The 19,768-nt window shown below is 60.8% G+C and overlaps 1 protein-coding gene across 2 annotated transcripts in view; it reads right to left on the reverse strand.

Moving 5' to 3' along the window:
* The window catches only part of Cpne2 (copine 2), a 24,248-nt gene extending 4,966 nt beyond the window's left edge, over positions 1 to 19,282 (reverse strand). The window contains exons 1-14 of one of the 2 annotated variants that reach the window (XM_048792139.1): positions 19,067 to 19,281; positions 18,699 to 18,725; positions 16,484 to 16,663; positions 15,532 to 15,606; positions 14,215 to 14,286; positions 12,835 to 12,918; positions 12,537 to 12,626; positions 11,613 to 11,711; positions 11,142 to 11,228; positions 9,734 to 9,793; positions 7,959 to 8,092; positions 6,223 to 6,277; positions 3,421 to 3,472; positions 2,143 to 2,276 (exon numbers count right to left, since the gene is read on the reverse strand). In XM_048792139.1, the coding sequence (XP_048648096.1) occupies positions 2,143 to 2,276; positions 3,421 to 3,472; positions 6,223 to 6,277; positions 7,959 to 8,092; positions 9,734 to 9,793; positions 11,142 to 11,228; positions 11,613 to 11,711; positions 12,537 to 12,626; positions 12,835 to 12,918; positions 14,215 to 14,286; positions 15,532 to 15,606; positions 16,484 to 16,663; positions 18,699 to 18,725; positions 19,067 to 19,246 (1,329 nt within the window). In that variant the 5' untranslated portion in view covers positions 19,247 to 19,281. Of the gene's footprint in view, positions 1 to 2,142; positions 2,277 to 3,420; positions 3,473 to 6,222; positions 6,278 to 7,958; positions 8,093 to 9,733; positions 9,794 to 11,141; positions 11,229 to 11,612; positions 11,712 to 12,536; positions 12,627 to 12,834; positions 12,919 to 14,214; positions 14,287 to 15,531; positions 15,607 to 16,483; positions 16,664 to 18,698; positions 18,726 to 19,066 lie in introns of both variants that reach the window. The other variant, XM_015488685.2, reaches the window with a different exon arrangement.
* Between the last annotated feature and the right edge of the window lie 486 nt (positions 19,283 to 19,768).

Genomic DNA, 19,768 nt, shown 5'->3' on the forward strand with positions numbered 1-19,768 from the left:
GTTTAGGGGTTTGGCCTGGTGCTGACTGGCTGTCTCTGAGACCTAGACAAGGCCCAGGCCTGTGTGAGATGGGGAGTCGTGCAGGGCCCCCAGAGACGCCCTGGGATGAGGGGAGGGATGAGTGTGCAGAACCCCACCACTACCCCGGGGTCATTGCTGGCGGTGGAAGCAGGGTTCCCATCTGCCTGGGACCAAGGGCTGGCACTCAGGTGGGTCTTGAAGCTGTGTCTGAGGACCGTGCCAGGCAGAGGGAACTAACCTAGGAGGGTATGGAGGTGACTGACCCTGAGGTAGCAGGTGGCCCCTTCCCCACCCGCCCAAACCTGCTTAAAACTCTCTGGTGGCTCCCCACTGCCCTCGGGAGAAAATCCAGGCTCCCTAGTGGCCCCCAGACCCTGGGGGAGCTGGCCTTCCTTTACAGCCTCACCCACCTCACACAGTCCGCTTGCCCCACACGCCTTCCATCAGTTACACCCACACACCACGCCCGGGCCTCTGCACATGCTGCCCCCTCTGCCTGGACACCTGTCCTCTAGGAGGCTGACGATCTCCTGCACTCCCCAAGTCTCAGTTTGGATGACAGGCTTCCAGGAAGACTTCCCCGAGCCCTCTGCCTGGGTTGGGGGCCATCTTCCTGGTCCCGTCTTGCATTAGCACAGGCCAGGTGGCACCGTGTCCCCGCTGCTCCCCCAGCCCAGGCCCTCACTCACGGGCAGACCTGGCTCACGGTGGCCTTCCTGTGCTACACAGAAGCACTGGGCAAGGAGCAGGAGTGAACGGATGCCAGGCCTGCTGGAGATGCCCCACTCGGTTTTCCTGGCGTGGGTGTGCACGTGTGGGCCTGTGCCTAGGGACAGGGAGGGCCACGCGGCACCATGGTTCCTCCAAACCAAAAAGCGGCTGAACAAAAGCACCAGACAACCCCCAAATTACTTCCCGTAGCTGAGGGCTCAACTGTGTGTGGCATCACTGAAAGCTAGCCAGAGAGGTGTCCTCAGAAGATCTGGCCACCAGGCAAGCTCTGGGCCCAACGAGTGACATGCCATCTAGCCAAACCCTCAGGATGACTCTGGAGGGCAGGTCCCAAGGTACAGGAAGGAACGCTCAAGTTCACAGAGCTTAAGCTGCCACCCTGGTCACACAGCAGGTGGTGGGGAGGTGGCCAGGTCCGTGGGCCTCCTTTGGTGCACCCTGTGAGCAGGGAAAACCTGAGGCAGGGGCAGGGATGGCTGTGTCCACTTCTGGGCCTGAGTGGGAGGGGCAGGTGGAGGCCCCTGGCCCCGCTCTCACAGCCCAGATAGGCTGAGAGACCATTCGAGGTCACACAGCGAGGGTGGGTGACAGAGTTTGTCACCACAAGGGGAAGAATTCAGGAGGAAGCCAGGAACAACAAAAAGGATCGTGCTGCCCGGGGTCAGGACCAAGTGCGGGGACCTCGAGACCTTTGGTGACAGGAAAGGCCAAGTGCTCCTCCCCAGGGGGCCCTTAGCAGTTGTTGCTGGCCTTCCCTGAGGCCCCGGCTTCCCTCCAAACCTGGGGTCCATCCAGGCAAGCACTATGCTGGGCAGAGTGACCCTGGGTGACCCCAGGACTGGCATCAGGTCCTGCCATAATGGTCCCTTGGAATCTCCAGGCTTGGGACTCAGGGAGCTAGAGCCTGGAGGGTGGGGAGGAGCCAGGAGGGGACCAGATACACAGATGCCCAGGATGGCCATTCACCGTATATTCCAGATGCCACACCGCAGCCTTGGCAGCCTCCGGTCAGGCTCTGCCTCATCACTGTCAGGAAGGGCCATGTGGTTCTGCAGCCCTCAGAGAAAAGCAGGCCTGGCTCTACTTGAACCGAGGTGGTCAAGGGTCAGCTTCAGGGCCTTCGGGACCACCGTCTCCTAGTCACCATCTGTCCTGGGAGGACAAGCCCCCTCCAATGGGGAGGCATCGCCCCTCGATCACAGTCCTGCTTCCTGCTCACCACAAGGGAAGCTGCTCTCTGGGATTCAGAGCTAAGGGTGGGTGGAGCCAGTCCCAAGGGCCAGGAAAGGCAGGAAGTGCCAACCCCAGCCTGGTCTGCCCATTGTCGCCAGGCACCTGGCTGCCAGCTGCCCCAGCCTGGCATGCACAGGCCGGGGGCTGCCTACTTACCGTGGCCGTCTGCTGCTGCGTCGCTTGGGCTGCAAACCTGGCCACGTGGTTGACGATGGGAGAGAAATTGGTGGGACCATAGAAGCGGATGTGGGGCAGGCAGGCCGAGTACGCCTGGGCGATGCCATCCACGCCTGCTTCAGAGAGGGTCGGGTCAGCCGATGCCCTGCCTGCAGCCGCTGCTCATGGGGCCCGTTCTGTTCTCACCTACAATGTCCCTGTGTGGCCAGTGTGGGCCCCTGAGACGCTCCTGAGGTCAGGGCCAGGGGTACAGAGCAAGGGTGGAGTCAGGCCGTGTTTGAATCCTGCTGTGGGGCCTGGGCGAGCTGTCCACGCTGCCTGAGCCTGTGCCTGGCCTCCCAATGGGACAGATAAGGTGAAGCCACCTGGAGGTCCATTCTGGACCCTGTTTGGCAGCTGCTCGAGGGAGCAGGGACAGGGTTGTCTGCATGGCCCTGCACACAGTAGGTGCTCTGGAAACAGCTGCTGTTATCCCACCACCCTGTGCTCTTGCCCAGAGCCTCTGACCAGGGATGCAGTGGGCCAACGTGAACCTGGACGAATGCCTCTGGAGACCCACCCCCAGGCCAGTCAGCCCCCAGCAGGAGCCCAGGGCCACACTCCTGGCCAACGCATGCCCGTGGTTTCTGAGACAAGAGTTGGTGACTAGATGGGTGGCCCTTCTGGGTACAAAGCTGGACTGGCTTTGGGGACACCCAGGGAGGGTAGATGCTCTGCCCGAACTGAATGCTAGGCCAGATCTCATGATGGTGAGGGCCACCACCTTCTCTCCAGTCCCTGTCTTCCTTTCATGGATTCCAGAACTGTCCCTGGGAAGCTCAGAACACCTCGCGGGCCTGGGTGGTAAGTGCAGATTCTGCCCTCGCTGACTCACCCTCGGCTCCACTTAGTCCTGGGGGCCTGAGAGCAGGCGGGGCCTCCCAGCAGGGCAGGAGGGAGGAGGAGGGCGAGCAGAGGTCAGCAGACCCCTCGCCCCCTCCTGCTCTACACAGCTCCCTGCCACTGACCGTCCAGGGAAGTGAATCAAGGGGGCAAAAGCCCAGAGAGGTGCAGCGACCTCCCCAAGACCCCCAGCAGGAAAGGACAGCGGCGGACTCAACCCGTGACTACCTGGCTCCAAACCAGTTCTTCCGGGCCTGTCACTTCTAGCAACGTGATGGGGCAGGGATAGAAGAAAGGGACGGAGACTGGCTCCCTGCTGCCTCCCCCTGCCGAGGGGTGCAATGGCTGCGGCAGGGCAGGTGGGTTCACACTCACCTGAGCAGAAGGGGTTGGTGGGGTTGAAGTTGATGGCGAACTCGTGGGAGACCTGCAAGACAGAGCACGCTGAGCAGGCCCGCCCGGCCCAGCTCCTCCAGGGTCAAGGCTACTGACCCGGCCCTCACATCAGCCTCTACCTCCACCGCAGGCCTGGCCCGCAGGGGCCACCCCCGTCACTCCACAGGGACAGCTGAGACCTTCCACGTGACCCCAACCCCTTCTGAGGCCCAGGCTGCCTGTGCACCCACTCTGCTGAGTATCACTGACCCCGAATAGGACAGCGGTACCCCTGAGGGCAGTGGGGTGGAGGCACTCTGGGAATGCCCCTTCATCACCGCTGCCACATGGGTGACATAATTAGAGTGCCACTTGAAGGTTTCTCTGAATGTCAGCAGTAAGCCAAGTGCTTGGGCTCCTGCCAGTGAGCCAACTGGGACTGGCCGACAAGTGCTCAGAGTGGCCCTGGGGACCAGGCAGTGTGACGGGGCTGGAGGAAGGTGGGGACTCCCAACTGGTGGTTCTCCCAGGGACTGGTCTGTTGTCTCTGTCACCAGTCCCAGTACCCCCAGCCTGGGTGGACCATCCAAAGCTGATCTCACACACTCCAGAGCCAACCCCTGTGTTTGCTTAGACCATTGGGTCAGGTCTCAGACCCATTCTGTTCAAGAACTGCACACCTACTGTATGCCAGGGCTGGGACACCATGGGAGAGAACCAAGTGCCTCACTGCCCCCTCAGGTAGCCTACTGGGTGCTGAGAGGAGAGCTGTCAGGCAAGGGCTCCCAGGGAGCAGACCCTCCAACTTAAGAAGCAGCAGAGGGAATCTGGGTGAGGTAAGGCCATGTGCAAAGGCCCTGAGGTAGGAAGGAAGGTTCACATGGCAGAGGCAAGGTAAGTTAGGAAAGAGAGAGGCCAAGGTGGCCAGGCCTGGCAGCCAAGAGGGAGGCGTATCTGCCCTTTCCTAGCCCCATTCCAGTGTCTCTCTTGCCACTGCCCGACACTGGCCTGGCTAAGCCCCAGCCTCCCTAGAGTCACCCCGTGACATTTCCAAGAAGGCTTTTGCTCAAGAAAACAGCTCATTCAGCCGAGTTCTCTGAAAGCTGGCTGTTGTCCTAGCAACAGGCTCGTGCTGGGCCTGGTGTGCAGCCTGCCCTGCCCCCCCCCCACCCCCAGCAGCATCATGTGGGTCCCACAGGGTCCCACCTCACACTGGGCAGGGCCAGGAAAGCCACCTCTCCTGCTCTGGCCCCCAGCCACTCCCTGAGGGTCTGGTAAAAACCGTCCTGGGGACAGAGGACAGGAAACAACAGCTCATTCTGGAAACAGGATAAGGCACACCAGGGCAGACAAGAGGGGGCACCGGCAGACAGATGCATGGATGCAGGGGCCCTCTGCGCCTGTCCCCGAGAGGCTGCTCTTCTGGAGACCGTGGGTTCCGGGAATGTTCTGGAAGATCCATCTGCCCCCTGGGAACCCAGGCCCCTGCGGAGAAGGTGACCTGGGGCAAAGTCACATTAAGGCTCTGAGCCTTGGGTGTTCCCCGGTAAAAAGGGACAGTGTCTCACTGGAGAGCCCTCCTCATTGGCTTTGCCCTCTGGCCACCAAACACCCTTGTCCCCAGTCCTGTGAGGCAGTGAGGACCTGCCCCTGGCCACGCCCAGGGACCCTCTGTTCTCCTGCACCTCTCTCCTGGCTCCCTCCCAGCCCTGCACCTGCTGCTCCCTGGCCAGCCCAGCGGCTGCACTCCTGGGCCTTGGTGCCCTGCCCCGCCAGGTGTCCCCACCAGGATGCCCCTCTCTGCGGTCAGGGAAGCGGCTTCCTCCAGCCTCCCCTCACCAGCCTGCAGGTACCTCGGAATCGCTGGCCACTGCCTCCTCCGTGACCAGATGGGGAGTGACAGGCTGGCGAGCCCCATTGGCTTTCGGTAAGAATTAAATGAAGCTGACACAGCTGGGCTGTGTCCAGAACGTTCCAAGGCCTCGTTTTCTTCCAGTTCTAGAGTGAATACAGAGGCGCCTCCCATGGAGCTGCCCTCCTCATTATATTTTGAGGCAGGGTCTCACTAAGTGGCTGGCCTTGAACCTGTGACCCTCCTGCCTCAGCCTCCTAAGTAGCCGAGATGACTACTCCTGTCCTCAATGCCTTGGGCCCTCCCAAGGGCCTTCGCCGTCCTGAGTGTGCTCCCAGCCAGCACCCCTGTCCCCCTGCCCAGCACCCATGTCCTCCTGCCCAGCACCTCATTCCCTGCCCAGCACCCCACCCCCTACCATTCCTGCCTCCTCTTGGCTTGGACTCGCCTCCTCCAGGGGCCTTCCCACGCCCAGGCTGGCCTGGGGCCCTCCTCTGGGCACCCGCAGCCCATGCTGCCCCATCTCACACCCATGACGCTGCCTGTCGTTAGGGTTCCCAGATGGAACACAGGAGCCCAGGGACGCAGGAATTCCAGATAGACGGGAATGTTCTGGTGTAAGTGTGTCCCGCACAACGTCCAGCGCCACTTACACCCAGAAAGGCACTGTCGTTCCAAAAAGCTCCCACCTAACTGGGTGTCCAGTGTCTATGTGCTGAACCTGGCCACCCCATTTCCCTACTGGACATGGGCTTCAGGAAGCAGAGGCCACACGCACTGGCCCCCGTCATGGCCTCTATCAGCCTGAGGGTCAGGCCTGAGAAAGGCACGTGGCCTGGGGTGATGTCTGCGAGGCAGGGCCACTGGTCCCCGCCCAGGGCTTCCCAAGCAGACCCCAGAGAGGCCCACGGCCCCACTGGGCCAGGGGACGCCAGGCCAGCTTCACTTACCTTCCAGTCTGGGGGCAGCTGGGCTCCGAATCCCAGAGCCGGGAACATCTTGTCACTAATCAGAGAGAGGAGAGGACAGACTGAGGACACGGGCGAGGACAGCAGCTCCGCCCGCCTGCCCTCCCCGGACCCCCGACCCAGGGTGCCACCCTGCCCTCCCTTCTCCAGGGGTAGAGAGCTGCACCGCCACCCCCAGCCGCCACCATGAGCAGGTGGCCTCGGCTTCCTGGGCTGTGCCTGTGGCCAACGCGCCCACAACAGCACGTCCAACCCCGGAGCCCAGGTGCAGCTTCTAGGTCCTCGAACCAAGACCCCAGGAGCCACACAGCCGACGTCACGCGGGGGCGGAACACGCCGGCCCCAGGCCTGACCTGCTCATGGCTGGGGAAGAGGCTCCCCAACCAGAGCCCTGATGGGCCACTCTGGGCCTTTTGTCACCTACCTGTCCCTCACCTCCCCAGCCCTGGCCACTGGTTCCTCAGACACACAGAGGGCTTTCTCCTGCCAGTGTCAGGGTGCTGTGCCCCCCGCTGAGTCACCTTTCCCCGTCTATTCCCCCAGCCAACTCCTACTCACCCTTCAAGGCCCAATTAAATGGTCCCCTCTCTGTGGGCTTCCCTGACCCCCCACAATGCCTGTCCCTTGTGCTCCCAGAGCTTCTGCCCCGCATGGTGACCTAGACTCAGAATCCAGTGACTTCTCTCTTCCTCTTCTGAACTCCCTGGGGCAGGGGCGCGTCTCATTGGGTCATTCAGTGGACATATTAGGGTCCTCCAGTTGCCTGGTGGAGCGGGGGGCTGGGACAGAAGCAGGGACAGAGAGGGGACCACTGAAACAAGCCAGGCAGGAGGCAAAGGGCTCAACCCCAGGTCCAGAGCTCGCGGGGCCCTGTCAAGTCTGAATGCCCGGGAGGCGGCTCGAGCAGAGGCTGAGTGGTCAGGTGACAGCCGGTGCCCACCTGGCCATGCAGGCGGGGCTTCGCCTCCCTGGCTCTGCGTGCTGCACCTCTCTTCATGTGGCCTGGAGTCACAGCCACCCCTCAGGCCCTGAACCCCTGGTCTCGGGTGCTCTCTCTCGGAGGCCAAGCGCCTCGGGATTCCTGAGCCCATGACCCCTGAACCTCCCTCTGCTGCTTCCAGGGAGCCAGCCTCCTGGCCACTCTGTGACCTGGAGCTCCCAGTCAGTACCACTGGTGACAATGATGCCCCGCCTGTTGGTGGCCACACCTGCCAAACCCGCCACACAGCATTCCTTTGCTGACTTTCTACTGGGGACCCAGAGGTCCCCATGGAGCATGACGGTGGGAAGAGGGCCCACACGTGCCAGCTGCCCTGCGGGAGTTTCCGGCAGGAACCAGCCCAAGGGGCCAGCATATGTCAGGCCCAGGACCGGGAACGGCCGGATCCAGTGGCCCTGAGCGTGGGCATTTGGACAGAGCCTCAGCTCAGCCCTGACGGAGAGGCTGCGGCGGTGGAGACAAGTTCATGTCCATTCCAACTCGATTCCCGACTGGCCCTGCGTGCTGGGTGCAGGAGGTTCCCAGCTGGGCAGGTGAGAGCGTGCGATCGGCCATCAGTTAGCAACATCTGCCCGGGTACAGGAAGGGAGTACCCACGGCGTGCCCCGCGCTGGGCATTCCTGGCTCTGCCGACCTCTGGTCCCTCCCGGCTGTGGAAGCTGAGTTTCCAGGTTGGCTGGAAGCCCAGCTGGCCTTCAGAGGCCCTCTCCAAGCTCACCTGTCATAGTCCTGAATGATCTGCCCCACTGCCCAGATGGCCGACAGGTACTCGTTGGTGCCCAGAGGGTTGATATAGTGCAAAGAAGAAGGGTCCAGGGGATTCCCATTGGAGGCTGTGAAGTCTATCCCAACCTGCAGAGTTGGAAGGAAGGCCACCCCGTGTGACCACTGACCCACCTCCCTTTCCCACCCCAGGGAGTAGCAGAGGCTGATGGGACATGGACAGCCACTCCTTTCCCTGCCCTGCTCCCCCATAAAGTGGTCTGAAACCAAGAAACTGGGTGATGGTATCACTTCTCTGCTCTAATGCCATCCATGGCTCCCTATTGCCCAAGCATAAAGTCCACTGCCCAGATGTGACACAGGTTAACTCACCCCCCAGACTTCTTTCCCTCCTCACTGTCCCCTCCTGCCACTCAGAGGCCAGTCTGACTCCCAATCCAGGCCACTCTGCCTTGCCTCCCAGATGACCAAGGGGCCCAGGCCTGGGGCTGTCGGGCAGTGCAGTAGCTGTCTCCACAGTCCCTGAGCCCTTGAGCACCCTGGCCCCGGTCTGGGAATCCTGCACAGGGAAGGTGCTCAATGGGAACTTGGGGCTGAGGGTGGACAGGAACCCGGGCTCTCGCTGCTCTCTCAGCCTCCAGAAGACCCCAGCCCAGCTCCTGGAGGGGTAGAGGACAGTGGTCAAGAACAGCCCTTGCTCAGCCAGGAAGGAACGAGAGCAGGAAGCCGGGAGGGGGCCCCTGGGAACTCAGCCACGGTGTGGAGAGAAGGGCCACCTGCACCCTCTCCCTGTGGGGGCTCAGCTCCCTGAGGCCAGGGTGGCTGTGTTAGCCCTCAAGGGACCCCTGCAGTGGTACAGCCAAGATCCTGGCATGAAGGAGGCGCTCAGCAGGCATTCGTCAGGTGAACCCACTCACCTAGGAGGGCAGGGAGGAGGCCCGGCCTCTCTGCAGAGGACAGGGCAGAGGAGGCTGGGGGAGTTAGGGGCCAGCAAGGCCAGTTCCCTAACTTCAAGCAATCCCCATGCCCTCCAGCCACTGGCTCTAGAGTGGTGGGGGACAGCGGGGGGCAGCAAGGAGGTGGACAGAGCCTGGTGCCCAGCAGGTCCCAGCTCTGGGCCTGGGCTGTGGAGCATGAGCCAAGCCACTCGGCCCAGAGTCTGTGGGGCGTGACCCAGGCCCGGCCGAGTGGCACTTCACTGTGTGGATAAACAGTTATTGAACGGCTGCTCTGCGCCAGGCACTGGGTGACATGCTGCAACTGGAAAGGACACATGTCCCACATGCCTGCTATGGCAGGTGGCACAAACAGGACAAGGAAAAAATGCCCAAGATAACTTCAGAGAGGGCAAGAGCCCTGGAGAAGATAAGCCAGGGAGGTGTGACGGAGGAAGAGAGCACCTCCCTGGGGAGGTGGCAGTGCAGAGCCCTGGAAGAGCAGAGCTCGGTGTCCGTCCGGGTGGACGGACAGGAAGAGTGGCTGCAGAGGGGGAAGGGCAGGAGGGAGCAGGGGAGGCGCTGGGCCATCGAGGGGAGGCTCCGTGGCCCATGGGGAGGGACTGGCTTCTTTTCTCTCAGTTGTGCCCTGAGCTAAGCCCCAACTCAGCCCCTACACCAGGTAAACCACCTGTGCCCTCCCTACTGGGGCCCATCCCACCTCTTGCCCCAGGGAAGTCCTTCCTGAAGTTTATCCCAAGTCCCTCCTGCTGCAGTAAACCCTCAGGGAAGACCACCACTGGGGCGGGGTGCGCGGAGGAGTCGGGAGCCTTACCGTGAACATGAGCTGGCAGCCCCCCAGGATGTAGTCCAGGAAGGAATAGTCTCGGTGTATCTGGAAGGATCAGGGGAGTCAGTGGGTCCCCGGGATTTAGACGTGAACGTCTCGGGGAGTTGGGGCTTCATGTCCTGAAACTTTGATGGGGACAAGGAGGCCATCGAAGCAGGTGGGTTGGATCTGACTACTACCAAGCCAGGACCTCTGGATGCCAGGGCCTTCAGAGCAGCGGTTCTCTCGGTGGATGGGGGGCCCTTGGGGGCAGGACCCAGGGCCCAGTGTCAACCACAGCTGCCGACTGCTCCACAGGGCGAGCCTCCACTCATTGGCATTTGAGTCTTGACCTCCTTCGGCCCTCGCTGCCTCCCTTGCTAACTAAGAGCGAGAACAGGGCTCTCGGCCACAGCTGCCTCTGCAAGTCACTGCAGCTGCTAAGCCACTGTCCGGCTGGCCCACGGTGTCCCCTGCCACCCAGAGACTCGGGAGGCAGGGGTGGGAGGATCCCAAAGTTTGAGGCCAGCCACAGCAACTTAGCAAAACCCTGTCTCAAAATAAATAAAAAGGGCTGGGGACATGCCTCCGTGGTAGAGCACCCCTGGGTTCACTCTCCAGTACCCCAAAACAAACCAAAAATAAAACCCCAAAACTCAAAACTCTGTATTTTGATGACCTTTCCCTCCTTTGGGCAAATACGGGCCTTTCAGCTTTGGTGGAGTGACAAGGGTCTCTTCAAAATAAATGGATTCCAGTGAATTCTGAAGTAGAGGAGGGGATAAGGGCTGATGGGAGGCAGGAGTAAGGGAAGAGGATGTGGCCGACGGACGTTTCGGGGATAAGGGCCTAAACCGTGCTGACGGTTGACAAGGCGCTTTTCCACTGCGGTATCACGGAAGGGTCACGTGACCCCAGCCTCCCGATGAGGAGACCGAGGCCAAGGGCCTGGGATCCAAGCTACAGACAGCAGCCCAGACTCGCCTTCAACCTCAGGCCTGCGTCCAGGCTCTCCCTGGGCCCCAGGCTGCCCTCCTTGATGTCCTACCCTGTGGCCACCAGGGGACAGCATGCCTTGTCCCACAGCCCCGGCCCTAAATGCCCAACGTGTCCTGAGTGAGTACTGAGCTGGGGCCGTGGGGGCTCCCTATACCCCCCAAGCTAGGAGCAGCCGCAGAAGGGCACCTCAGCCTGCCTCAGCCTCCACGCGGGAAGGTGATAGGAGACGGATCCTCTCCTTGCTACAGATGAGGAGACTGAGGCTCGGTTTAGGTCACACAGCCAGGATGTGACCCAGGTGGGATCTCCAGCCAGGCCTCGCCGGCGGCAGACCCAGAGCCCGGACGGCCTACTGGGGCTGTGCCCTCTGAGCTGGTGGCCCTGGCTGGCTCACTCCTGCCCACCCACGGCTCACCTTGCAGGAACGCAGGACAATGACGCCCGAGTTTTTGTAGCCCTTCTTCTTCCTCTGCTTCTTGGGGTTGATGCACTCCAGCTCCAGCTGCACCAGAGCAGGAGGTCAGTGGGCTCCTAGGGGACGGGTCCTCCCCAGGGCGCCCTCCAGTCTCAACAGAGGGGCAGCAGCCCGGACGGCTGCACCAGAAGTGGCAAGAGGGTTGAGAGGAGGGACTGGCCTCAGGGGACCAGGCCTCAGGGGACCAGGGGACGGTGCCTTGGTGCTCACTGGGGCAAGGCATCTCGCTTCCCCCCCACCCAAACCCTCTCTCCCAGGGACGGACAGAGAAACCGAGGCTCAGGGAGACTGTGCAAGGTCTAGCTCAGCTGGAAACGATGGGGAGTGTGAGCCCGGGATGCCCGATTCAAACTCCAAGCCCCTCCCCTGGCCCCTGCTGTCTCAGGGTCCTGGCTCATGCACCCAGCTCACCGGGACACCGTCGCGAGCCATGCACATCTGGGACACTGACGTCTGGAACTCGCCAATGAAGTCGTGGCCCCCGTCATTGTCATAGTCGTAGCACATGACCTGGATGGGTCCACACAGTCACCCTAGAGCTGTCCCCAAGCGGTGCCCTCGATCCCCTTTCAGATCCCAAGCAAAACCCGGGTCTTCTGTGGGTAGTCCCTCCCCCAGCCTCTGCCCGGCTGGCTGCAGGAAGTCCTGGGCCGCCTCCTACAGGAAGCCCACGTGGCTGCTGGGCGAAGGAGAAAGGGTGCCCACCCAGGAACGGAGGGTGTGGCCTGGGGCCCTCTCTAGCCTGAGCACAGGGACCCCCACTTTAAGTGACCACACTGACTTAGCTTCGTGCCACTGAGGAGGAAGGCGGGATGCGTGTGCCCATTCTGCTGCTGGATGAGGAGAGGCCCTGAGAGGGAAGCTCGTGGCCCAAGTCTCACCACAGCAGCGGCAGCTGCAGGACTAGAACCCGCATCTCCTGGAAGCCCATCTAGGGATCCCTGCCTGGCCCAGCTGTCACCCGACCCGCCTGCTTACACCCCTGCCCCTCAGGACTGGGGACTTTTGGTGACTGGTGACCACTGTCCTCCCCAGGTGACCACACATGTGCTACAGTTCACGGATTCTGAGATGTTTCCACCCCTGTAACCCCAGCTCTGCAGCCTCCTGGAGGGGTGCAGCAGTTTTAGAGGAGAGGCTCATGCAGGTGGGGATCCTGCGCAGGTCCCCAGAGGCCAGGCAGACAGGGGACAAGGACTCAGGGCTCCAAGCTCCCATCCTTCCTCCCCCGAGATGGGGTTCTTTCCATCTTAGGAAGAGGCTCCCGGGATCGCAGGGTAGACCAGGAGGCTCAAGCGGGCAGCGGGGGAGCAGGGCCCCCAGAGGCCCCCTCACCTGGATGGGCTTCTCCATGTCCCCATCACACAGGGACACCAGTGGCACGGTGAATGGCTTCCACACGGGGTCCAGTGTGTACTTGATCACCTGTGGGGGGAACAGCTCTGGGTCAGGCTGGCCGGGGAGGACGGCAAGTCAGGATGGGGACATCCACAGGCGCACTTCTGGGGAAGGAGGGGAGCATCGGAGGGTCTCCCAGGGCAACTGCATGGCCAGGATGGCACAGCCCCACCCTGAGCTGTTGGAGGTGGCTGGAGGGCAGACCCACTGTGACCCCCAGGCCCCGGGCACCCACCTCAGTCCTGTGCACCAACATCCATTTGCCATCGTCCCCGGGCTTGTAGAATTCCAGGAACGGGTCCGACTTCCCAAAGAGGTCCTGGGAGAGCAGAGGGATGTGGGCGAAGGGGCACAGATCTCCCAGCTGGGTCCCCAACGCCCCAGTCCCCTCTACCCTCAGCCTCTGCAAGTCTCAGCTGGAGACCTGGGCAGCTGGAGCCCGCCCGGCAAAAACATGCCATCACAGGGTGGTCGCAGCCATGCTTGAGCCCCGAGCCCCTGAGTCCCCGAGCCCCGAGCCCTTAAGTCCCTGAGCCCCGAGTCCCAGAGCCTGCAGGGGCTGCAGCCACAGCACCTGCAGCAGGGCGGGGCTGCAGGAGGGCACCCGCTCCAGCACAGGGCCAGGCACCCGCAGGAGGTGACATTTCTTTTAGTGAGCATCTGAAAACCTAGAGCTATCCGGCTTGTGGTGCTGGAGGGATGTGATGGCCTTTAAAACTTAACGTATTAAGTTGAAGAAAAGCAGCACTCTGAAGAGGACACAGATGAAGAGGACAAACACTAAAACTGATGAGACTCTTTGTGAGACAATAGTGTCAAGGAGACAAGTAGAGAAGGAAAGGGCAGGCAATCAAAGGCCACTGCCCGAGAAGGTACGTGGAAGCACAGGTTTGATGTAAGGAGGGAGCCGTGAGTGTTCAAGGAAGTGTCCCAGGCAGAGGAAAGAGCAAGAGTCAAGGTCCTGAGGCAGCAGGGTATGGTGGCGCATGCTCTAATCCCAGCAGCTCAGGAGGCTGAGGCAGGAGGATTGCAAGCTCAAAGCCAGCCTCAGCAACTTGGTCAGACTCTGTCTCAAAATAAAAAAATACAAAGGGCTGGGAATGTGGCTCAGTGGTTAAGCGCTCCTGGATTCAATCCCTGGTACACCCCTCCCCAAATAAAAAGGTCCTGGGACAGGAGTATGCCTGGTTTAATCTGGGGACAGTGGCTGGGAATATGTAGCTCAGGATGTAGCACATGTGATCCCCAGCACTGCCAAACGAATAAACACATCTGGGATGGCAAGGAGGCTGGTTTGGTTGGAAGGTAGAGGAAGAGGTGGGGTCAGAGTCGGGGCACTTGGGGGAACATCAGGTAGGGGCCCCACAGGGCACTGAGGGCCCTGTGAGATGGGGTGCTGCACAAGTGGGATCCCACTGTGTCCTGAACGCCCCAGGTGATGGGAAGCTCCCTCTCTCACAGGTGGGGAGGTCTTAATCTGGAGTGGTCAGTGGGGGCCTATACAAGGCCCGTCCCCAGGGGACAATGTAGGTGATGGCCAGAGAGGCCAGGCGACACAACCGCAGGCCAGGGTGGGGACCCTGCTCCTGCTGGAAACCCCTTCTGCCTGCCTCACCTTCTTGTCCAGCTTCCTGCCCGCCAGGCTCAGCGTGATGACCCGGTTGTCCGACAGCTCCTGGGCTGCGATCTGCAAGATCAAGGTCAGGGCCGTGAGGGGAGGGTCTGCTCCTCCCACCCCCCACCTGCCAGGCACAGTGGGTATGGGGGGGGTGGAGTGAGAGGGGTGGGGCCAGGTGACCTCCGACAAGTTTCTTGTCTTCCCCAAGCCAGTTTCTGTCATCCTGAATGAGGAATCAGAAAGTGGCTTCATGTGGCTCAGGGGAGGGGACCTGGGTGAAGCAGTGATTAGACTTGAGCTGAGGGAGAGGTTCTGGGCCAGGGAGCAGCAGGACATGGCCCCCCTGCAGCCCCAGAGAGCCCAGAACACCCAGGGTCAGCAACTACAGCAACCTCATGTGCCATCAGGGACGGAGCAGGGCCACCAGAGTTCCCTCAGCTCCCATGGTCATCTACCTCCGAGCCGTCCCCAACCACCCACCATGATCCTTGGACCCCAGCCCAGCCAGGGCTGGACCAGCTGGGAACAGGAAGCTGGTGTGGAAGCCTGAGATGGAGCCATGGTGACCACTGATATCTGGGGGCTGGGCGGGGCACTCCAGGCGACAGGAAGAGAGCAGATGGGAGTCTGTGGAGCGCCCAGGGTGTGCGGTCAATTCAGCTTGCCTGGCCCGGGCATTCGCGGGAAGAGGCAAAGAGTCGCCGGGGTGGGGCTGCAAGGCTCGGGCAGCGGGGTCCCTCAGCTTTGAAGGAAGGAGCCACCTGGGGTGGAAGCACCGGTGCACGGCGCCCCTCCTGCACCAGCCCCATGGAACACAGGGACAATCTGGCTAGTGGGGCTGCCCAGGGGACTTCCTCTTGGGTCTCTTTTCCCTCATCCGCTAACGCGGGTTGCCCTGCCCTCTGGGGCTGCGCGCTCATCCCTGAGAAGGGGCTGCGCACGGGATATCCTTGCGCATGGCACCGCAGGGGAGGCAAGGAGCACCGCTGAAAACCAGAGCCCCCAACTGTGCCCCCAGGGAGGCCGGTGGCAGGGACCCGTGGGGAGGGGGCTGGGAGGGAGCTGGAGCCGCCAGGGAGGAGAAGGAGGCCCCGCCCCAGCCGCCTTGGGGGCCTTCTGACAGCGGCCCCCAGCGCATCGTTTGTGGCCGCCTGGAGCCCGTTGCTAAGAAACCTGTTGCTAAGTTGTAAGTTGGGCCTTTTTACTCCAAACAAAGCTGGTGATTATCTGCCGGAGAAGCGGCCCATTGATGGGGGAGGGCAGCAGCGGGGCGGTGGCGGGTGTGGGGACGTGGAGAGCCGAGGGGGCTGGTACCGTGATCAGGCCCTTCCCCGCGGGCTTGTCGTTCATCAGCAGCAGAGGCCGGGTGATCTTCTTGCTGGAGACGATCTGGTGACAGAGAGAGGCTTTCAGGGAGGTGGGCCACGGGGACAAACCCTCCACAGGCGCCTTCAGCTGGCCGCCTCCTGCCAGGGCTGCCAAACCTTCACCGGCAGAGTCTGACCCTGGGAGGCTGACGGCCACCACTGCCAGCCAATGAGAGCAGCCAGGACGCGAGACACTGGCCAGAGGCCCGGTGGCTTGGGGGTGGCCTCCTGCAGCCTGGCTCCACTCTCCTGGCTCACCCCAGGGAAGGTCCTCAGGGCTCCTGCTCTAGAGACCACCGCAGGGAGTCGTCCCCCAAGTCCTGGGAGGGCCTCCTCTGGGCAAGCCTGCAGGGGAGGCGGCCCCCGGTCTCTGTATGTGTTTTCCTTGCTAACAACAGTCGTGGGGTTCAATCATAGAGAAAGGTAAAGTGAAGCACATCAGGAAGTTCCCTTCCTGTCCCCTTCGTCACCACCTGCCTCAGGAGCCTCCGCCCTGGTTTCCTGGGTAAAGGCTGTGTCTTCACGCAGGTCTGAGGACACACCAGTACAGGCTGCTCCTGTCCCCTCCCAGGTCCACTCCCCACCCTTCTCTGCCTGCTCTGGGCCCCATGCACTGTGTCACCTGGCTCTCTGTCCTTTAGCTTTTGGGGGTTCAGCTGTGGCCACGTGGGACCCACAGTGCGACAGCAGTTGGTGGCACTGCGATTGGCTGTCCCTTCAGATGGGAGCTCTCCTGCCTGGCACCAAGCCCACCCGCTGTACCCCCGCTCTGGTGCCTGCTGGCTCCCCCGGTGGTCTGCACCTGCACTTGGGGAGGCAGGGAGAGCAGGTGCCGGGAGAGACTGCCCGAGGGGCTACTTCAGGGAAGCTGGTGGCATCTTGGGGGCTGCCCAGCTCACCGTGCCCAGGCTGCAGGAGAACTGGCCCAGGAAGTCATGCTCCTCCAGCTGCGTGCTGGACCTGTCCTGGTCAAACAGGGCAAACTTGAGCTTCTGCACCTCCTCAAAGTGGTAGTCGAGGACAAACTTCTTGGAGAACGCAGGGTTGAGGTTGTTGACCGCCGTTTCCGTCCTGTCATACTGGCAGAGGGGCAGGGCAGTGGAAGTCAGATTCAGGGCGGCTGGCTTGCCCCTCTCGGGATGCCAGAAAGCACTCTGCCAATCACCCAGCTCCGACTCAGGGCCAGGCTGGAGCAGTCACTACCCCAGCTCATAGATGAGAACACAGGAGCACAGAGAGGTGAAGTGACTTACTCAAGGTTGAACAGCCAGCAGGGCCAAGGCCAAAATTCAAAACTTGGATCTGCCTCTACTACCCACACTCTTAACCCTTCAGCCCTAGCTCCATTCCCAGGTACCAGGGTAAGAGCTTGGGCCCTGACCCTGCTGCATGAGTGACAGAGGGCAAGTCCCCCTCTACATCTGGGGGACTGGAGTCTCTGTAGTTCTTAAACTTTTTACCTTGGAAGAGGCGGGGCAGTTGAGAGGAAACAGAAAGAAGGAAGTGGGGGGCCTTGGGGAGAGGTGGGTCACAGAATCCACACCTGGGGACAGATGTTTGCATCTCCTGCCCCCACATGGAGACTGAGTCCAGGGCCACTCTTTTCATTTTGAGACAGTGTCTCCGAAGTGGCCTAGGCTGGCCTCACACTTAGGATTCTCCTCCTCAGTCCCCTGAGTCCCTGGGATACAGGTGGGCGCCACCACGCGGGGCTCAGTGCGTTTCTGGTTCCGAGTCCTGGAATCCTGCCCCAGCAGCCCCGCTGGACACGGAAGCCCCGCCAGGACTGTTCGCCTCCCTGTGGGCGGTGGTGACTCTGAAACAGGAACCGCCTCCTGGCATCTGAACAAGGACGCCCCAAACCACGGAGTCTGGGTGACGTCTATTTTGGGGCCCGGGCTCTGTTGATTTTCCTCCCACCCAGTCTGTTTCTTCTAAGGCTTGAGTAGCAGCCACACAAGAGGTCTTGGCCTTGGGCTATTTTTAGCCAGGGTGGCCCGACTGGGTGGGAATGGAGGTCACTGAGAATGCCTGAGTAGGGGGCACCCCTCCCTGAGGGGCACGTGGGGCACCAGAGGTCTGGCACTGCGCATTGCACATACCTGCCACAGGCCTGGGCCACCCCTGGAGATCTGGGATGACCCCACATCCCATTGCCCACTTCCTGCTGCACCCCCAACAGACTGGGTGACACAGAAAAATCGCCACCCTCCAGGTCCTATTTCCCCTCTGCAAACAACAGAGGGCAACAAACCAAGCACCTTTTTTTTTTTTTAAATCACAAGCAGCAGCCAACATCTGCTGGAGGCCTTTGGAAACCATAGTTTTTTTCATTTAGTGGCTTACCATGACCCAGTGAAATATTTACTTAAAAAGGAGGCTGAGGCAGGAGGATTGTAAGTTCAGGGCCAGCCTCTGCAACTTTAGGAGTCCTTAAGCAACTTAAAGGGACTTTGTCTCAAAATAAGAAATAAAAAAGGCCTGGAGATGTGTAGCTCAGTGGTGAAATGCCCCTGGGTTCAATCCCAGGTACCAAAAAACAAGCACGATGCACATGTAGTCTGAAAAATAGACATGCATACAAAACTCTCTGGCTACCAAACCAACAGGTGGGTGGGGCCTAACCATTGAGACTGTCTTTAGGTTTCAATTAATTTTGCAAATTGGCCACTAGGAATGTAGTTCCCTTTAGGAAGAGGAAACAAAACAAGTTTCGACACCTGAAAGCCGGAGGTTGCGGAGTCTCCACCGCCTTCTCAGGGCTGCTCCCCTCCCCAGGCCTCAGGCCCAGGCTCCAGCTCACCAGTCCTGGCCTAGGACACCAGCCGGCTTCCCAGCTTCCCTCCCCCACAGCAGGCACCAGAAAATGAAACCCCCATCCCACAGAGGAGACAGGCTCAGAAAGGGAGAGCCCCTTATTGGGGCCACACAGCAGAGAACAGCATCGCTGAGCCTGGAACCAACTCTAGGGCCCAAAGCCCGAGCGCTGTGTGCTCACTTAGAGATAAGGGGAGGGTGAGTTAAAGGTAGAAGGAGGGCTGGGGATGTGGCTCAAGCGGTAGCGCGCTCGCCTGGCATGCGTGCGGCCCGGGTTCGATCCTCAGCACCACATACAAACCAAGATGTTGTGTCCGCTGAAAACTAAAAAATAAATATTAAAAAGAATAATAGTAATAAAGGTGGAAGGAAGGGAGCATTTTGTAAAACTATAAAATTTCTAACTAAGTTACAACCATTTAAATGTTACAATAGAAAACAATGAATATAAAATCATAATTGTGCATTTATGGATTATGGTAATTTAGGCAATATAATCATTTCAGTTTTAGTTTGAAGAGGCGCAGTTTCCACGTAGCCTCCCTTTGCCACTCACATTCTCCCACCTCCAGGCCTGAGCCCCGGGGTTGCAGGTCCAGCGGGGGGCCCTGCCCACCACCCGGTCCTTGCCTCGCCCAGCGCCAGCGCATGCGCAGAGGCCTCACCTCCATCCACCTGCCGTTGTTCTCCGTAAAGAGGACGCAGAAGGGGTCGGACTTGGAGGTGACGTCCCGGTCCAGCAGGTTCTGGCCGCTCACGGACAGCTCCACTCTGCACACGCAGTGCTGGGAGCCCAGGGGGGTGGCCCCAGCCCCTGGGGCTCCCCCACCGGGTATGTAGGCCATCGGGGTTGGTGGTGGCAGCAGCAGCTCCTGGCAATCTAGGAGAAGAGGGGTGAGGGTCAGGAGGCCGCCCCTCCAGAGGGGGTCATTGTCACCTGGCCTGAAGTGTGTGGGAGAGAGGGGACGCGGTGTTGGGGGGAACCTGGGCCAGAGGGAAGGAGAAGGCACAGGATGCACCACAAAGGAGCCTCTGGAGGTGGGTCTCGTTCGTCTTTGAAGTTTTTCTGTCTTGGCCACTCTTTACCCGCGAGGGACCGCAGTGCTGTTCACATCAGATCAGCAACGCACGGTGACACTCATGGTGCCAGGAAAGCTGGGCTTCTCCTGAGCAGTGAACATGCCGGCAGCCTGTGGCTACGGGGCCACGCACAAGCGCTCAGATTTCCCTCATGGCTTTGGCCACTAGGAAGCCCACTTCCAGTAGCTTATTCAAAAGGTGACTTTGTTCGTTGTTTCTCATGCTCATTCTGCATCTCCAGCCCAAGCACGTGGCTTGGGCACAGGGAGCATTGCGAGTGCGTTGGA

The sequence above is a fragment of the Marmota marmota genome, unplaced genomic scaffold (assembly GCF_001458135.2).
Source record: "Marmota marmota marmota unplaced genomic scaffold, marMar, whole genome shotgun sequence".
Taxonomy (NCBI): domain Eukaryota; kingdom Metazoa; phylum Chordata; class Mammalia; order Rodentia; family Sciuridae; genus Marmota; species Marmota marmota.